The sequence below is a fragment of the Euprymna scolopes genome, chromosome 1 (genome assembly GCF_053919585.1).
Source record: "Euprymna scolopes isolate OS-2025 chromosome 1, ASM5391958v1, whole genome shotgun sequence".
Taxonomy (NCBI): Eukaryota; Metazoa; Mollusca; class Cephalopoda; order Sepiida; family Sepiolidae; genus Euprymna; species Euprymna scolopes.
Window position 1 is genome coordinate 177,018,613 of NC_136482.1, and position 20,399 is coordinate 177,039,011.

At 30.8% G+C, this 20,399-nt stretch overlaps 1 protein-coding gene across 2 annotated transcripts in view; it reads left to right on the plus strand.

Moving 5' to 3' along the window:
- LOC145277765 (Golgi apparatus protein 1-like) overlaps positions 1–20,399 on the plus strand; it is a 173,553-nt gene that overhangs the window by 85,843 nt on the left and 67,311 nt on the right. For both annotated transcript variants that reach the window (XM_080129516.1, XM_080129507.1), the window contains exons 4-8: positions 3,019–3,240; positions 5,513–5,758; positions 6,745–6,925; positions 11,176–11,417; positions 13,589–13,710. In XM_080129516.1, the coding sequence (XP_079985642.1) occupies positions 3,019–3,240; positions 5,513–5,758; positions 6,745–6,925; positions 11,176–11,417; positions 13,589–13,710 (1,013 nt within the window). The remainder of the gene's footprint in view (positions 1–3,018; positions 3,241–5,512; positions 5,759–6,744; positions 6,926–11,175; positions 11,418–13,588; positions 13,711–20,399) is intronic.

Sequence of the window (20,399 nt, forward strand, 5' to 3'; positions counted from 1 at the left end):
GGGTGAATAAGTTATAAAAAAAAAAGAACATTAAAATAGGCAGTTTATTGTATTTAAGTAAGAAACGTTGATATACACAAATAATAAAATAAAAAAAAAATCTATCATTTAAGTACAGGAAAAATATCACCATGAATGAACAATACAGGTGAAGATGTAGAAGGGATGTGTGTGTCAATGAAAACATAAATTTCAAAATTGATGACAGCAGAAGCCTAAAGGAAGATAAATATTAAGATATATAACACATACATTTATCTTGACAGATTTTGAAAGTCAGACTCAAATAGCAATTAAAGATATGTGATTCATACTAACCTTTTTCTTTTCTAATATATTTATGCGGCATGTTCACTTTGACACACTAGTTCTCATCAAATCACCGAAGTTAACGTTGATTCTGGCTAGTACCGGATCTGTAACCATTTGGGAATTCTAGGTACTGTATGTGCTCTCTGCTTATTTCAGCATTGTTTCCAGTCATTTTAAACCTCCACTTGCCACTGGTATTTAACAACGCCAACTCTGGAGATATTGCACAACTCTTGCCACAAAAATTCCATCTGCAGACACCCTTACAATGGGTATTCATATTTTGTTAAGACTGAAGGAAGCCACAAAAAAATATTCATTAGCATATATAATTTAGTTTGCTTAAGTTTCTTTCTGATAATTAGGCCAGCTAGGAAGTTTGTTTGACTGAAGGCACTTTTTCATTTGACTTAAACAGAACCAACCACTTGCGAAATTAAAAAGAATTTCCTACAATTCTGTGTCCAACTTCTCATATCATATAAACAATTGTCTTAAATTGCATATTGACCTATATATTTTTTAACGGTTGTATATCGTATTACTAGCAAGAATATTTTCCTTCTGAAACCTATTTGCTATGATGGCTGTAATTTGAGTCTTTCAATATTCATGTTGATTTGATAAATAGTGAAGTACTTTTTAAGGTTATTTCTTTGTTCTATATTTTACCTCTGATTATAATAATATTAAACTCTATTTTTAAACCTTTCGTTTGATTCGCTGTACATCTGATTGGTTAATTTACTGTTTAAAACAAATCCTACTTTGCTATGCTAGGTAAAACATCTGCTTACACATGTGCACACACACCCACACACACACACACTCACACACAAAGTATTTAATTATGCTTTTAACTTTTTCGTAATTATTTCATGTTTTTTTCTATACAACCATTGATTTACATATTTACTTTTTTATTAGTTGAAATGTAAACATTAATTATGCTAGAATTCCTTGTGCTGCGTTGGGGGCCATGTGGTATCACAATTATACTTTTTTTTTTTTAACACTCATATTGAGAAAGCGTTTATTACATAATTTTTTTATTATATGCATTATTAATTTACACTAAAAAATTTGCAAAATTTGCAACACATCAAACCAAATTACGTTTTGACAGATCAGTTTACCATTTTTAGAGCCTTTGTTTATCTTTGAAACTTAATTACAAGATAACTTCAGAATTCTTCCTTTGGTGCTTATTTACGTTGGTGATCTTTTAAACCAACACATTTCAGGTGAAAACATTACGTACTTACATGCCATGGCAAAATTAGTATAAATTCAAAAAATTACAAAAAATGATCCAGTAGATGATGTGCTAAAAATATTTTAAATAAAAAAATTATGTTCCTAGAAAGCATGTTTAAAAGATAGCAAGGCCCTTATTTTAAGTCAAGGGTTATCTCCCTTTTTTGTCATACTGAATGGGTCATACCATTCCATATTAAAATGTACAATAAAACTTGATGATTCAATACATTCTATTTTTACTTGTAATTATTTTTCTACTGGATCATTTTTTGTCAATTTTGGAATTTATACTAATTTTACCATGACAGGTAAGTATATAACGTTTTCACTTGAAATGCGTTGGTTTAAAAGATCACCAATGTAAAAAAGCACCTTTCCTTCATTGTGGAAGATTTTTCCCCAAAGAGTAACTTCCCTTGAAAACCTTCAAAGTGTTAAAGAGAAAATCATTTCTGGCTTTACGTTGTCAAATGTTCATCTGTTAAAAGGTTAAGTTTTGGAAGCTATGTACATCTTTTGATTTTACATTAAAGCATTACCATGATAAAACTTTTATAACAATTTGGTTCTATTAATAACCTAATGATCAATCAATGTTGAAATTTCGTTTAAAAATTAAAAAAAAATAATTTGGTGAAATAAAGGAAGGTCAAGCTGTTATTAATAGAAATATCCATATTGATAAAGATGGGGTGAAGAGAAATAACATAAAGACAAAAAAAACTTTTCACCAACATCACAACTCCTACCAACTGCGGCCCTGTCGGTGGGGCATTAGAATACACCGACTGCCTCCCTGCAGAGGGTAAAAGTCCCTCAATGGTGAGGCCCCAGCTTGCAGGCTTTGGGGAGTGTGGAGCCACCCTTTAATTACCATTGCTCCCAGGTCCACTCTGACCCGGAGTGGTAGTACCTGTTAGAGTTTCAACTATGGGTTAAATAGAAACCGACTTGAAAACAGCAAATATATTCTATTACAAATATTTTCTTCAAAATCTTTGGATTCGGCATTAAATAACCCGAAAAGGGTTGATATGCCGTAAAACAAAAACAACCAACCAACCTACCAACTCCTTAAACTGTAATTTTTCTCTTAAGAAGGATTTAACTATGTCAAGCATTCTTCCAATGATACCATATGATCTATATTATGGGTTTCCATTTGTGCCGGGCATCTATACAAGGAAAATAGGTTACACTCCTATAAGGAAATTGGAGATAAAGCGTAATAACCAGATATATTCTGACATTACATTAACTAGATACTTAAATAAATACTTTTACAGTTTTAACAAAATGGTTACAATAATATCGTGGGGATCTCTATTCATGCTGAACGTCCACAGAATGCCCAGCAGTAATATATTACATATGAAAGATGCCGCTGTGGAATTTCCATAAGTCTTGCTAGTCTTTATTAATGTGAATTTTTTTTTCTTTTTCCAGACTGCTGATTGCCGTACATTAGCCCCAGGGTCCGGATTGGTGATTCCCTGTTTAATAGAATATATAGATAATTTTACAAATAGTAATTGTAAACAATTCTTATTAAAGATGGGAAGTATTATCTTCAGTGATTACCGCTTAGTTTATCATTTTGTTGACAACTGTCAAAATGATATTGATGCTCTAAAATGTGGCAGAGTACAGATAGAAGATGAAGAAGATGTAAGTATATCATAACTTTTTGTCTTTTTTTAAGGCCAGAATTTAACCTAATTAAAAAGGAAACAGAAAATTTTTTCTGATGTACATACCCCGAAACATGAAAATGTTGTATTCCAAAAACTAATGTAAATTAATCAAGTAGGTTTTTTTTATCTAAGAAAATCAAATTTAGCAAAACGCTGTATTTTAGTCCATCATGTTTAAGAAATAAAGGAGACAACTTAATTCGAACTACTGAAATCAAAATCAGTTTAATAACTACAATTTACTATTAACATCACTAAAAAAAAAAAAAATTTCATATTAAAGATTCTGCTTAAGCAATTTGTGATTTTTGGAATCTGACATTTCTATTTTGTAATAGATACATACATCAATGTTGTTTTTTTTTTTTAGTTTGTTTTTAATTAGTTTAGATTCTGGATAAGAACTATTTTTGTTTGTTTTTTTTGTTTTAAAGGAAGTACGGAATATGTGGACCCCCAACTAACTTCTATGTGAAAAAACAAACAAAAAAAAATACACATATTGTTCGACACAGGTTTAGCTTAATCTTCGCATTTACATCACCTCTCTTAACGAGAGTTCACTTTTCTATATATTTACACAACTTTAATTACAGTTTGGATTGATATTTTCATTAGAAATGATAAAAACGAGTTATTTATTCAAGACCAAAATTGATTTTTATGTAGAGTACATTTATATATTTACAAAATGTTTTAATTTTCAAGCGGATTTCGCAAATTGATATTTTATTAAAAGTAATAATACAAACAAGTTATTTATTCAAAAAATTTTAATTAAAGTTGTGTAAATAGAAATGTTTTGTTAATAATATAACTTGCTTTGCAAATATAACTTTTCTTTTTACCTTTTCCAAAATGTGTGATACTATCTCTGCACAACATCCACTTATTAAGGTTTTGTAAATAAATATAAAACTTGGTCGCAAATAAATAATATAACTAGTTTTTATTATTTTTAATAAAAGTATAAATCCAAACTTTAATTAAAGTTGTGTAAATATATTTAAAAGAAAAAAACAAAAAAAAAAAACACTCTTATTGTTTACAGAGGCAGTGCAAAGGTCAAGGTGAATGTGTTGACTGATATGTGTCCTTTTTTTCATTGAAGTCTGTTGGGGGTCCATATTCTATACTTGGTCTCTTTTTTTATGCAAATCTTTCAAACACTAAATTATTTTTAAAATATTCAGTTTTTATGCATGTTCAGTTTTCTCTTTTTTTTTGTTTAATATAAAATTGGCTTGAATCTACAATTAGTATTTAGCCAAAATAATCCTGTTTTTACAAATAACACTTAGGAATTTTGAGTAGCAGAGTCATGTTATGTTTAGATAGCGAATCGATCCACTTCTAAAAATTGAATGGGTAATTTGATACTTGATTGATATGGTAAACCAAACATTTCTTTAAAAAAAAAAAAACTTAACATTTTAGACAGCTGAACATTTCCTCTGGAAATATCAACAGGAATTATGTTGAGTTTTATGTTAAACTTGCATAGCAAACTAAACCTCATTCTAAAAATTGAACAGGTTCATTTAAAGAAACATTTTATAATCTGAAAATGGGGTTTTATCCAGAATTCCACCAATATTAAAAACAAAAAAAAATTTATGTACATACTCATGACAAAATGATAATGTTCCAAAAATCATGTAAATTGAAGAGTTTTATTTTTATAAAAACATTTTGAAGCAATTAATGGAAATTCGTAGGCATTACAACATTAATCTAGTAAGTATAAATTATCTCTTTTTTTCTTGAATTTTTTTTCAAAATTGACGGGCATTCTTACAATATTCATAAAAATTGATTTTTTTTTTTTTTAAATTTAAAAATGAATCTACTTGATCAATTTCCATGATTTTTGGAATATATTTTCGTTTTGGCAAGTGTATGTACATCATACTGATTTTTCCTTGTTTTTTTTTTAATATAGGGGAAATTTGAGACAAGAACCTATTTTCAGATTACAAAATGTGTCTTTAAATTAACCTGTTGAATTTTTTACAAGGTTTAGTTTTTCTATGTAAATTTAACAGACAAGAACTTAAATGTTTTGCTCATTTGTTAATATTCAGTTTTTTAATTGAATAACTTTTAAATTAGAAACCAAGAATCTGTTGCAGATGTCTATTTTTCTTTCCAAAAATTTTTATTAATAAGAATTTCTCTAATTTAATTTCAATTTGCTTTATCTACATGAATCATTCAAGACAATTTTTTTTTATATATTTGACTAGTCTCTACATTTGCAAGGAAAAACTATTGAATGCTTGAAAGAAAATACAAAGCATTTGCATAAAGAGTGTCTTCACCAAGTACACAGGGTTACAGAATTACAAGCAGATGATTACCACCTCGATCGGCCTCTCTACTATGCATGCCGTATTGATCGGGAACGATTTTGTGATGAAGTTGCAGCAGGTAGCGGCAGAGTGTTTGATTGCCTGGCAAGGCACAAATTTGAAAGAGATATGACAGAAGCAGTAAGTGTCGTTTTTTTTTGTTTTTTTTTTATTACACTGAATTATTTTATTTAAATTTTTAAAAATTTCATGCATTTTTTTTTTTTTTTTTCACATTGTGTGCAAACAGGCTTTTAAATATTTCTGATTTTGCTGTGATTAAATGCCTTAAGAATTGATACAAACCTGATTTTGTGTAACTCGTAGTGTCCTGTGACAGACTACTAGCAACTGCTTCTATTTATGTTGATCATTTTATGAATTAACAAGTAGTTGCAAGCTTTGACAGCAATGTGTCTGAATTTGGGGTGGTGAGCTCTGACAGCAGTGTGTCTGAATTTGGGGTGGTGAGCTCTGACAGCAGTGTGTCTGAATTTGGGGTGGTGAGCTCTGACAGCAGTGTGTCTGAATTTGGGGTGGCGAGCTTTTGTGAGTGGTGTGTTTTAATTTGGGGTGGTGAGCTTTGATATCTGTGTGTCTGAATTAATTCCAGAAATTGTTAGTTGAAACAGCAGAATAGTTAACTCATTTGGGAAAGTGCAAAATAGTAAATAATTTTGTGCAATTGAATTTCTGAATGTTTATAATTTAGGATAGTGATTGTTTAGAAGGCTCCAAGCGACTATACAACTAATTAAATGATTTCATTTTGATTCTCATTCTAGATAAGTATAGGTCAGAAGCTTCTAGTTTTTTTTAATGATTTTGAAATGTACACCAACAGTGTGCTAATTGCAGTTTTAAGATAATTGCATTAAAAAATAAAATAATTGACTAAATAATCCTGTTTAAAAATACCTCTTTGGAATTTTGAGCCTGGAGTTAATTTCATGTTAAACTTAGTTTCAAACTGATCCCCTTTCTAAAAATTAAACAAGTTTTTCAGAATTTTTTTTTATATTCTGGAAATTTTAACATAATTAATATCCTTTAGAAATTTTCAAACATTCAGTTTAATGCAATAAAAAAAATAATTTAATGTTTTTTTTGTTTATTTTTCTATTCAGTGCCGTCAAAAGTTGGTTTTACGCCAGCAACTTATTGCTGAAGACATAAAGATAGAGAAAGGATTTTTTGCTGCGTGCCATCGTGATATAAAGCGTTATTCTTGTACACAAGGTTCTCAAGGATCTCAAATTTTCCAAAGAGCCACTGTTATGCTATGTTTGGAAAATGCTATGAAAAAAGGTTAGTAATACCTCTGGTGAGGAGTTTGTGTTTTAACATCTATTAACATAATTTATGACAGTGATTTCATCAGAAAAGTGGGTTTCTAATCAATAATAACCTAATGTAAATTCAGCAGAAAATTGAGGACAGAAATTTCTGTAAAACTTTGGAAGTCATTTAAATCTGGATTTTGTATGACAAAAAAAAAATGCTGTACAATACCAAATCACAACATTTGAACTTAATATTAATGAATCGGTGTAAAAACAAAAAAAAAAGGGAGACTGTGTGCATGGGGAGTGGATAATAAATAAGCTGACTTTTCATTAAGTTAATTTTTGGGGGGTCTGCATACTTGTTTTTCACTTTAAGTAAATGAAAATAATACCTAATTTAAGATTTCTTACATTAGTTATGAGACGATTCCAATATTTTTCCCAATTCCAATATTTTTCCCAATTCCAATACAATTACCTGTACTAAATTCCTGATTCCCATACAATTACCAATTCTAATTCTTTATAAATCTCTCAATATTTAACTATAAAGTGTTTTAGTATTAATTTAAAATCAATAAATATTATTTTACTAGTAGCATGGGTGCCCGGCTGTTTGGAGGTGTATGTTGAGCAAAAAAAAAAAAAAAAAAAAGTGGTAGTAGGAAGGCAGGCTTGAACCCGTACCGCGAAGGAGGAAAAGAACGGGAAAAAAACGTGACATCTTTGCTGTAATGACCACCACCAAACCGGAAGTGACATAAGTTTAAATTAAGGCTAGACAATAAAAAAGAGGGGATGACTTTCGAAAATCTTGACAAAAAAAGCAACCCCCCCCCCCTGTAGAAAAATGCCCAGTTGAGGGTGAAGAAATTAATGTTTTTAGCCAATTTTTCGGTATTTGTCATCTGAAGGGTCGAGCTTTAGATTCCGAGTTCAACAGAAACATTTCCGAGTTCAACAGAAACATTTCCGAGTTCAACAGAAACATTTCCGAGTTCAACAAGATACCTCTGAAGAAGGTCAGAGGTTACATGAACCGAAACATGAAAATGACGCTCAAGATGAGAACAATTGTCCAATTAATCCAAAATAATACAAATAACCAATCCTCATCTCAAAAATCCAGAAACGTACAAAATATCTATCATATAAAACTAAGATCACTATATGTGACTAGAAACTGTCTTTCCGGTTTGATTTCTAGTTAAAAAAATTTGTCTTATTTCTTAATAATTATAATAAAACGAAGAGGAAATTGTAAATGAAGACAGGAAAACAGCCGATGGTGGGTATTGTTTCCAAAATAATTAAAGGTCTAAATAGTAATTTTTGTTTAAACAAAAACAACTATTTGAAGCATTTGACTAATAATAAATTTGTTTTTTTTTGTTTTGTTTTTTTTTTGTATCATAAAAGTAATTAAAAAGAAATGTTGGTTAGTGTTTATTTTTAACTTAAAAATAAAAAAAACTGATGTAATTGAAAAACAAATAACTGCTCAGTTCAGATTCTCTAAAAAGAGCTTAATTTTTTTTATTGAAATATTGCATGTGTGTGAAGAATATTTTTTATATAACACTTTAGGATGACCAAAAAAAAACAAAAAAGATTTGACTTGTTTCATATTCTAAAAATAAACTATAAATAAAAAATTATGATCAATTTTAATCAAACACAAAAGGGATGTTATAATATAAAATGAGTAACCATGAATTTTTTGAACATGCCACAGGAAGGTAACTCAGTTTAAAGTGCCGACACTCCCTCCCCATCTTTAATACTAGCTTTTCTTCCAAAAAATTGAACATTTTGCTTGGTATCATAACAAGTTTTTTTGTTTTTTTTCCGCTGTAAAAAAAACAAAAAAACTACTTGATGAAATTAAGTGGAATTATTTTTTTTCGGACAACTTCATTCCATAACAGATACATACAATATAACTTTTTTTTTCTTTTTGTTTTTCATTTTTTAATGTCTTGATTAAACTGTACAAGTACCCATTTTTTTTACTTTGTTATTGATTTGAGAAGGAAAAAAAATATCCAGGACACTTTAAACAAGTGGTGCGAGAGGATGCATACAATATTTCTTGTGAAGATTCATATTTTCCTGATGAAGATTCTGTTATGAATTGAAACATCGAATTTAATTTTAATAAAAAAAATATTCATTATTGAAAGAGATTCTGTACTTGTTTGGCTTTAACCCGTTGAATTTTTGAATTTTGTATTTCAATATCAACAGTGTTACTATAAACAGTGAACTTTCTATTTAACATATACGCACTCTACCTGCACCTCCTACTGTATCAGACCTCTAAACCTTTTACTTTAAAGGAAGACGTGGCAAGCCTTACCATCGACATGACACATAAAAAAACCTTGGATTTTCCTGATAAAGATTCTATTATGAATTGAAATATCGAATTTAATTTTAATAAATATATATTTTTATTTATTGAAAGAGATTTTGCACTTTTGGTATATATATATATATTATTCCTTAATTGGAATTCATTTTTGAGATGAGCATTATATATTAATTTATTTTTATTTCGGACTATTATTCTCATCTTTATTAGTTGTTGTTGATCTTTTATTGGTTTTTGTTTTTCACGACGTTTCGGCCAACTATTCCTCTGGCCTTCATCAGGTGGTAACTGCGACGGATAGGAACTTCGAATCTCCTAACTGCATTCTCAGCCATCACTGCCATCCGTAGTTGTTGTCGTCTCACCACATTTTTGGCCAATTAACCTCTGGCATGCTTTGGGTGGGATTGAAACCGCTATCTTCAGACAATGTTCATCTGGAACTGTAGAGATTCAATGTCTCTATCAACTGCGCCACTATACCAATCGGTACGGACCCGACTATAGAAGATCAGATAAATAAATGTGGATTTATAAGATCAAAGAATCCAACCTTGATCGCCCTTCGGGGCCCGTGGTGCAGTTGATAGACGTTGAATCTCTACAGTTCCAGATGAACATTGTCTGAAGATAGCGGTTTCAATCTCACCCAAAGCGTGCCAGAAGTTAATTGGCCAAAAATGTGGTGAGACGACAACTATGGATGGCAGTGATGGCTGAGAATGCAGTTAGGAGATTCGAATTTCCTATCTGTCGCGGTTACCACCTGACGAAGGCCAGAGGAATAGTTGGCCGACATGTTGTGAATAAACAAAAACTAATAAAAGATCAAAAAACAACTAATAAAGATGAGAATAATAGTCCGAAATAAATTAATAGATTTTGCACTTTGTTTGCTCAACCTTTAAATCTTAAATTTTTTAAATATTAAATTTGAAAGAAAAAAAAATACCCGTATCAGTCATACATAATTGATTTGATGAGAGGGACCTATGTTTTCAGTTGTGTCCTTGTGCGCGTTAGGTTGGACGATTGCCAGATAACTGTCCATTAGTTTTTCCTGAAATTTTGCCATAAATTGTATTTCATTAAATAGATGTGCATAGTAATAAAAAAAAAAAAATTTTTGCGAAAACTCCTGTTGCATCCCCAAGGGCTCAAGAGGTCATATATGTCCCAAAATGGCCAAAAATTACACATTTTGCCTCATAATGTTTGATCCATCCATTAGATTTTCCTGAAACTTAGCCAAAATGTGGAGGCCATTGTTCTTAATATGAATTCAGTATGGGTGACCCTGGCAAAATTCTGGTTCGCATCTTTCTGGGATTTTTAGCGCTAAAAAAACATGTTTTTGGAGCTCTTTTTTTCATATTACTTAAAAACTTGATATGTATATTTATATAGTGGTTTTCCATGGTGGTGAATTCAAATATACGTCTTAAAGCATGAAATTGCACTGTTCATTTTCACTGGGATTCAGCGTTCCCAGGAGCTTAAAAGGGGTCACAAGAAGTTTTGCATTGAGAATTGAAGAAACGGGTGTTACCAATGTTGACGAGTCCGACAGGGGAAAGCATGTTGCTTGGGACGATTGAATTGCAATTGTAAGAAGTGGTTGGAGGAGTACCCCGTAATTTCCTAGGACGCCCAGGCAATATGATTGGGCCAAAAAGAGCAAAAAACTGAGTTCAAATCAAATTGCTCAATTTTTAACTATGAGGGAAGTAATAATTGTTGTTAGGACTAACTCAATCTTCACACTTCTCACATTCATCATTTCTTCGTTATTTTTTGTGGCATCATCTCACATGCAGCACCAGAGGGGGACCACACATGCACAGTTTTTTTTTTTTTTTTTTTTTAAATCTGTAAATTGAAATTTTCTTTTTGTGTAGAGATGACAGTTTCAACTGAGTGCCGAGGTGAAATAGATGACATGAGAAAGAGTATAATGGAAGACTTTCAGATTTCTCCAGAAATTGTTGTTGGCTGTGATAAAGAAATTCGCGAACATTGCGGAGGAGGTAGTGACAAAGAGGGGAAAACACTTCATTGTCTCATGGACTTGGCACGACCAGTTAGTTTGAAAGGAAATCTGAAACTCGCCAAGCAAATCAGCCCCAAATGTGAAACACAGGTAACTAACTTGATTTACATTTTTCTTTTTCTTGTCTGCATTTTGGAGTGTTAGCTTTAGAATACATTTGATGGGGGTGCAGTGGGCTATTTGATCAATCGTTTTTACATAAAATCATTCTGGAATTAGTGTTACCATGTATGATGTATTTTATTATTATTCATAAGTTATCAATTCACAATTTTGATCCCATGAATGACAGCTAAAGTCTGTATCAGCAGGACATAAGTGAATACCAACTATGCAAGAACAGTAATAACATTAATATTCCTTTACACAACAATCTATACCTTTTGACTTGATTTTAGTCATTAAATTTTCTTATGTAATACTAGTTTATTTTTTCTTATTGTAGCAATATTTTACTTGAGCAATGTAAACAAATTTTTAGAACAAGTCCTTGAATTTTTATGACAGCTGTAGCTGTCTCTCAATTTAGTTCGCCACTTTATGTAAATTAACTTTGGCAGTTGCCAATCAGGAACGAGTGAGAAGAGTTTGTTCAGGACCCTAACCATATAAATGTCCAATGTCTGAAAGCGCACTAGAAGACGGTTGTTCAGAGACTGGTCATTTCTGATCAGGTTGGCATATAAAGAATATAATGTTGAAAGATACAGAACTCTCTAGTGATTCATGCAGAGATATCATTAACAACAACCTACAGTGCCCTACTATGGTGCGTACATTTAAATCCGTGAAAAAAAATCTCGATTTTAGGTAAATTATAAAAACTCAGAAATTGTATTATCATTTCAATTATCTGATGCAAATTGACATTAAATTATGAAGGTTACTCTAATAAAAAATTATTTATTTTTGTCCAGTTTGGGACAATATTGCACTGCTGCAATGTACACTGTAATGTCTCTTTTTAGATTTCAAGCATAGCTATTCATTTGAACTAATAAAATGTTTTAAATTTCATATATATCACGATCATAAATTACTAAATGGATCTTTTAGCTTGAAAAATCTAACGTCCATATACAAACCCTGGGTTTGTATTACTGTACACATAGATTCGAAAAAGTTGTCAAAAAACAAATATATAACAAATAAATGTTATCAAAGGCAAGATAAGTTACTTTTCTGCCAAACTGGATATATTTTTTGTGTTTTTATTCAATGTAACATATTTATTCAGCTCGAAAAACATAGTGTTTACCGATGTATTTGAAAATTCAAGATGGCGTCTCACACCCTCTTTAACACCGTAAGTTCGGGAAAAGGTGTTATAAATAAAAAAAACTATACAAAATACTATTAAAAACCCGCCGAATATATGTCAACCTATGTCATAGTAACATATATTGAGCGAGTTTTTAACAGTATTTATAACATCTTTTCCCACACTTACCGTGTTAAAGAGAGAATAAGACGCCATCCTGAATGTTCGAATACATCGGTAAACACTGTATGGTTTTCGAGCTGAATAAATATGTTACATTGAATAAAAACACGAAAAATACATCCAGTTTGGTAGAAAAGTAACTTATCTTGCCTTTGGTAACATTTATTTGTTATATATTTGTTTTTTGACAACTTTTTCGAATCTGTGTACAGTAATACAAACCCTTATTGATTTGAAAAATATATAGAACTATCTTTTAGAAAATACTATCATTTGATATGTGGACTACATTGGTCTTGAAAATATTTAGCTCTAAACATAATTTTTTTAAGCAAAATTCATGTAAAAATAGGCAATTTTAGGATCCAATTAAAATAAAATGTTTTCTTTAAGACTCTAAAAAAGAGTATAAACACTGAAAAAATAGTATTAAACAATGTATTTAAGGTTTATAATGACTTACAAAAAATGCATAAACCAATTCAACAGGCTGAAAAAATATTTTTTTGATGTACTTTTAGAAAAAAATGAGTTCTATACAAAAGAAAAATTCAAGGTATACAGGATTTTGTAAACTTCGTGAATTTCTTTAACTTCAAATTGTCATTTTTTTTATTCATAAAAATATTGAATTGTTTTCAAAATGTTGAGAATCATATCCAGTTTTGCAATATCTTAATGGATTTTCCTTTTGAATAACTTCATTTTTCATTTAAACAACACCCCATAGCCTTAAGAGGAGGGGGGGGGTAAATAAATTATTCCAATGCAAAAAAAAAAAAAATTCTATTGTCAGTCATTGATTTATTTTATTTAGTTGAGTCGACTTCTACATGAAGCTGATGTTGGACAAGATTTCCGCATTGACCGAGCCCTTCAGAGAGCCTGTCAACCTGTTGTTGATGTTGCATGTCGAGATATTCAACCTGGCGATGCAAGGTAATTAGATTTTTTTTTTTTTTTTTTTTTTTTTAATGCTTTAAAAATGTATCCAAATCTATATATCTATAAAGTGAAATTGTCTGTGTGTGTGTGTACATTTCCCTACCAAATTACTGTCAATTTTCAGTTTACACTTGAGATCTTACATAAGGGGTAGTGAGGTTTGGAAAAATCTTTGTAATCAATTTTCGACCAGAAATTTGACCTTTGAAAACTCTACCAAACTCCTATGCCAATTTTGGGTCTAAACACTTGAAATTTTAGATGTAGGTTACCTGGACACAAGTCAAACATTTTAATATACACACACACATATATATATATATATATATATATATATATATATGCACATAAAGTTATGAACAGTACATAGGACCTGAGAAAAGCTGGGTTGAACTGCTAGTATATGAAAAAATGTTTGACTTGGAGATTCTATTTGTAAAAGTATTAATAAAAGTGGATTATCATCAAAAATCAAAGTTTGTGTACAGCTTCCTCCTAGCAAAGTTCTCACAACAATCACTGGTCATGACTCCCTAAATGCCACAACATAAATCTCCATACTACCTATATTGTTTTTGATGAAAATGGCTTAAAATTTTATATTGTTTTATTTAGAAAAAATGGTAACATTCTATATTATGGACATCTTTCATTTATGGGCCATTTTGTTTTCTGCTTTTTTAGATACTTCCCCACCATCCTTATAAATAAAAGGATACTAAAGTAAATTGGAGTTTAAAGAATTAGAACAGAATGAAGATTCTAAGTTTTATTCTTCATAAATCCTTCATGATCATTGTCTTGGAGTTAAATCAAAAATATTTAATGTCAACAGTTAACTTTTGAAATAAGAGAAAAATGAAATCATTAAGTTACTCATTTTATTCAACAGGACATGGAAAATAACTTATCACATAAGAGTATTGCTGGGAAAGAAAAATATGAAATTAAAAAAAAAAAATGAAATCGGATCATAATAAGATCTTATTCTGTATTAAAAACTAAAATTGCCATCCTGCCAGAAGAGTTTTATTGCTAGATAAATTTGTTTTGTATGCTGAATAGAAAGAAAAGAAATCATAACTTTTTAAGATGCTTTTATACATTTCTTGAAATAATAAAATCCCATAGTCTGAGGAAAATATTCACTATTTTCTATAATCAATGATAAAACAAAAAATATGCGCATCTTAAAATGCTTTTTTTGAGACAGTATCTGATTTTGAACAAAAGGAAAACCTTTTCCGGATTCTTGAATGTCTCTGGAGCTACTTATAATTAACATTGATCCTCTTCGTGTCTGTATGGTCAATTCCATCAATGGTATCATATCATTACTAGGCCTAGGACAACAGCATATTCTTTTCATTGTTTTGATGCTCAAGTGTGTATTCATTGATATCTTATATGTTTTTTATATAGATTGATGTGGTTCTCGGTTGATTAACTGTGTCTAAATGTGTGGGATATATACTCGAGAGTCAAAACAATGAAAAGAATATGCTGTTGTCGTAACCCTAATCATTACATAAATTTCATTATCTTTGTTAAGTTTTGAGACTTTATGTTTAACAAAGATGGCGGCGTAGTTTAGATCAGTAACCAAGATGGCTGTCAAGAATCAAATGCGGTTCGTGGCGTAGTTAACGGCGAACTGATTGAATTCAAAATTCAACACTTTTTATAATAATTTTGAAACGTTTTCATTGGTTGTTTAACACAGCTGGTGTTTATAAAAATGATTGGCGAATCCATTCGTCTCATACCCCCAAAGCATTTTACACACCCCCTTTTTTGATATAATGGAAAAATCATTTCTGATTCAATTTTGGTTTGACTTGAGAAAAGGAAAGAAAAAATAAATAAATAAAAATAAACAAATAAATGAACAAAGAAAAATAAACCAATAAAGTAATTTTTTTTTTTTTTTTCTTCTAGTTTTGAGGGAATTTGTCTTTATTCTCATTGGTCAAAAAGAATTAATATATTGGTATAATGTGTGCAAAAAGAAGCCATTTTTGTATGACATTGAGTTTTTTTTTTATACATATAAAAATAAACACTTTTCAAATATATATAAACATACAAATAGAATACTTTTCAAATACATATAAACATATGCACAAAAATTCACAAATATATATATATTTTTTTTTAACGAATGTTTGCCAAAAAAAAGATACAAAAAAGAATTATTTGACAAATAAGAAATTTACAAAAAAAAGGTTTTAACAAGTGACTTTTTTTTTTTCTTAATTTTATTCTTTTTATAGTTAGTGAAAATGTCGGCTATATTATTTTCAGACGTCATATAAGAGTAATAGATTTTTTCCTTATTTCATCCTTTATAAAATGATATGATATCAATATGCTTCGACCTTTGATGAATCATAGAATTATTTGCTGATAAGATACTGCTCTGATTATCACAATGAATTACTATAGGTTTTTTACTTAGATCTGGTTTTAAAATAGATTTTAGAAGGGTGTTCAGAAAAATTGCCTCCTGCACGGAATGAGTAAGAGCCACATATTCTGTTTCACAAGTAGAAAGGGCAATAATTTGTTGCTTTTTAGTTTTCCAAGAGATCATAGGTCCAGTCTTTGACAGTCTAAAACAATACCCTGCTATACTTCAGAGTTACCCCAATCTGAATCCGAAAAGCCTTCTAAATTTAGAGGATATGTAGACTTTTTAAATCTTAAAGATTGTTCCTTGGTTCCTTTTAGGTAACGAAGGATTTGTTTTGCACGATTAAGGTCTTTAATTGTCAGTTTTGATAAGTTTTGAGATAGCTTTGTTACAGTGTAACATATGTCAGGCCTTGTTGCAGTCATCAAGTAGATGAGGCTCCCTACCATTTCCCTGTATATTCGATTATCTATGGATTTTGTTTCGGTCCCTATATTTTTATTTATGTCCATTTCGACAGGAGTTGAATGCAGCTTACAAGCTTGCATTCCGAACTTGAGTAGAATTTTTTCAGTGTATCATGATTGGATCATAGTTATAGTTTCATTTTCACAGGTAAATTTTATACCAAGGAACCATGACAGTCTTCCAAGATCGGCCATTTTAAATTTTTTATTTAATTCATTTTTAACATCTTTTAAAGTGTTGTCACAGTTTGAGGCGAATTATATATCGTCAACCCAAAAAAACAAAATCAACAATTTATTACCTACATGTTTGGTATACATGCACGCATCCACGGACATTGTTTGAATTCCTGTTCTATTAAATAATTATGGAGTGTTAAATTCCAATTGTGCACTTTGTTTTAGTCCATATAACGATTTATTTAATTTCCACACCCAATTTTTATTTTTCATTTTAAATCCCTCTGGAGGGTAAATGTAGATTTTACAGTCAATTGGAGCATTTAAATAAGCATTTTTTACATCCATTTGATGTATTTTTAAATTATATTGAGCGGCAAGTTGTAATAAAATTCTAATTGTTAAATTTGTCGTTGGTGAAAATGTTGCAAAATATTCCACTCCAGAAATTTGTGAAAAACCTTTTGCAACAAATCTTGCTTTAAAAGTTTCACTGCCAGAAGCTGTGATTTTTGTTTTTTTGAAAAATCCCAGCGTGAAGAAATTATATTTTTATCTGTTGGTTTTGCCACTATTTTGTATGTTTTATTTTCAGATAAAGCTTTCAATTTGGATACCATAGCTTGTTATTGTTATTTGGATACCATAGCTTGTTGTTCCCATTCTTGATGATTTTCTGAATTAATCGTCTCATTATGACTTTCCGATGCTCTGTTCAACGAATAACAGTAATCCACGGTGTAATCTTGTATCTTTTCAATTTGTAAGAAGTCTGGCCGTTTTCGCTCCTTTATTGGTATCGACGTGTCTGGTTAATATTTTCGTCAGAAGTTCGACTGTAATTGTCGTCGTTATTAATATTTTCCTTTTTATGGCATTTTGGTTTGGGAAGTAAATTAAATATGCTGGACTATTTTTATCGTAACCTGCAAAAGTACCTTTTTCACTTTTAGTATTTAGTTAACTGGTGTTTTCTATAAATGCAAAACAATCAGAACCAAATAGATGCATTCTGTTCATTTTAGGTTTTACACCGCAAAACGCTTCATACAGCGTTTTTCCTAGCCTCTTGAACGATCTATTTCTGATATATGCTGCCATTAAAGCGTACGTCCATAAACTATGCGCTAATTTTGATTCGATAAGTAGGCATCTTGTCATCTCAAAAAGGGTTCGCCATGCCCTTTCAGCGGTGCCATTTTGGAAGGGGGAATACGGCACTGGTTTTTCGTGTTTAATACGGTGATTAATTAATAGAAGTTCAAAGTCTTTACTAGTAAATTCAGTCCCATTGTCTGAGCAAATAGATTTTACTGAACCGTACGGGGTAATATCAGCTAAATATTTCTTAGTGGCAAGTATAGTATCGGATTTGTTTTTTAGAAAATAAACCATAATTAAACCGGAAAAATCATCAATAAAGTTCAAAACGTACCTTAGATTAGTTCTCCCCATCGGGCTGATCGGACCTGCTAAGTCACAATGCACAAGTAAGAGAATTTTTGTGTCTGGCATTCAGCTTATATCTTTTGTCATTTTCCCCTGTGCACACACATCACAATTTGGGAGATCGTCTGAAGGTATTATTTTCATGTCTTCGACTATATTTGGTAATTTTTTTAATATCAACTGTATTGCAGTGTCCTAGAATTTTATGCCAGGTTTCCAAGTCATGACAAGCAGTTTTTGAGGGAACCATACTTTTTAAATAATATAGTCGGACATTTTCTTTAATGTCTAATACAGTTCCTTTGGGGTATATCAGTTTTGATTTATTTTGGCCAAATTGTATATTCGCGCCTTGTTTAATTGCAACCTGAACGGAAAATGTCTTGCTTAAATGTAGGTATGAACAGAGCATTTTTTAGAATACAGTTACAGATTTTGCCTTTATTATTTTTAGGGATATTTTAGCATCGCCTCTTTTCAAGACTATATCATTTATTTGACTACCATCGGCAAGTTCGATAAAATGAATTAGAGGATTAAAGTTTTAATCAAAATTAATAAAATCAGATTCCTTGGTGATAACGTGCGCTGTAGCACCACAGTCTACAAGGAGATTTTTACCATTTGTGGTATTGTCAAAGTTACATGTGAATAGAAATGTATGTTCTTCCTCAAAGTTCTCAACGGAGTCCATTTTAGAGCATTTATATCGATATTGGAAACTTTTGTGGTTGGGTCGTCCACAATTATAGCAGATAATTTTATTCTTTTTATTGGGAAAATTACTTTTGGAGAATACGTTGCGGTGAGGTGCGTAATTTGGTGGTGTCTGCTTTCGAGAAGCATTTTTGAACTTCATAATATTGCTGGAGTTATTATTGTCCACGAGCATACGATTAGTCTCTTCGTAACTGCGCAATGCCACTTTAAATTCGCTGAAATTTATAGGTTTGTCTTTCTGAGTTATAACAGTTGTAAATGGTTTAAAATCAGCTGGAAGTCCCTTGAAGGTCATTGATATCAACAAGCTATCGCTTATTATTTCACCTGAGAGTTTTAAGGCATTGGCAGTTGTTTCTGCCCTTATGACGTAGTCTGTGATCATTTCATCCTCGTTACATTTCAGAGACGTTAGTTCTGTATATAGGGATATAATTTTCAGTTTCCCTTTTGATAAATAATGTTCTCTTAATATGTTCGTCCATTATCCAATGCGTCTCTTATTATCAGAGACATACTTCTATCGTCTAAACATTGAATCAGTTCTGCAAAAACAGTCGCATTCTTTTTGAGAAATTCGGCGTCGTTTGGATCCTCTGTTGGAGATTGTATGACTTTGTATAGTTTTCGAATCCTTAGATATCCCAGAAATTTTACCTACCACAATTCGAATTTAGATTCCAATCCGTCAAAGAAAAGATGATGGCTGGGTGCATAACCTGTTAAGTTTTGAGACATTGTGTTGAACAAAGATGGCGGTGTAGTTCAGATCAGTAACCAAGATGGTGGCCAAGAATCAAATGTGGTTTTACAATCTTTATTTTACATTGTTTTATATAGCCATTCATAAATAATCTTCTTATAAAATGAGCAAAAAAAAAACTTGTTACAGAACAAAATACAGTAATTACAAAGTTATAAGATTCAATTATTTTTAGTTTTGATAGAAAAATAAAAAATAAACTTGTATGTCTACTAATCCCCAAGTAATAAATATTTAGGTTTTACATCTTTCCTTCTCTCTATTCACTTAACATCACTTCCCCTTGTCTAGAAGTCAATTGATATTTCATAAGATCACTCTCCTGTTATCCCAATTCAGTAAAGTTTTATCCAATCATTTTCCTGCTGACTAACCTTCCTGCAATTCAAGACCTTCATGCTCCTGTAAGCTTTATCAAGGAGAAAAAGGATGAACACTGCATTACCATACAACCTTAACCATTTCATTCTTTAAAAAAAAATCTATGCTCAATAAATATTGCAGAACCACTTGTTACCATATATAACATGATACTCCTATCACAGCTGCTATACAACTCATCCTGGGTGTAGGGGAAAACTCAATGTTATCAGACAGCAACATACAAAATTTTACTAATGTTGCCACAGAGGTTGTATTGAATTCACATCTACCATTTGTGTTCAACAGAACTATCTAGCAGAAAGTCTAT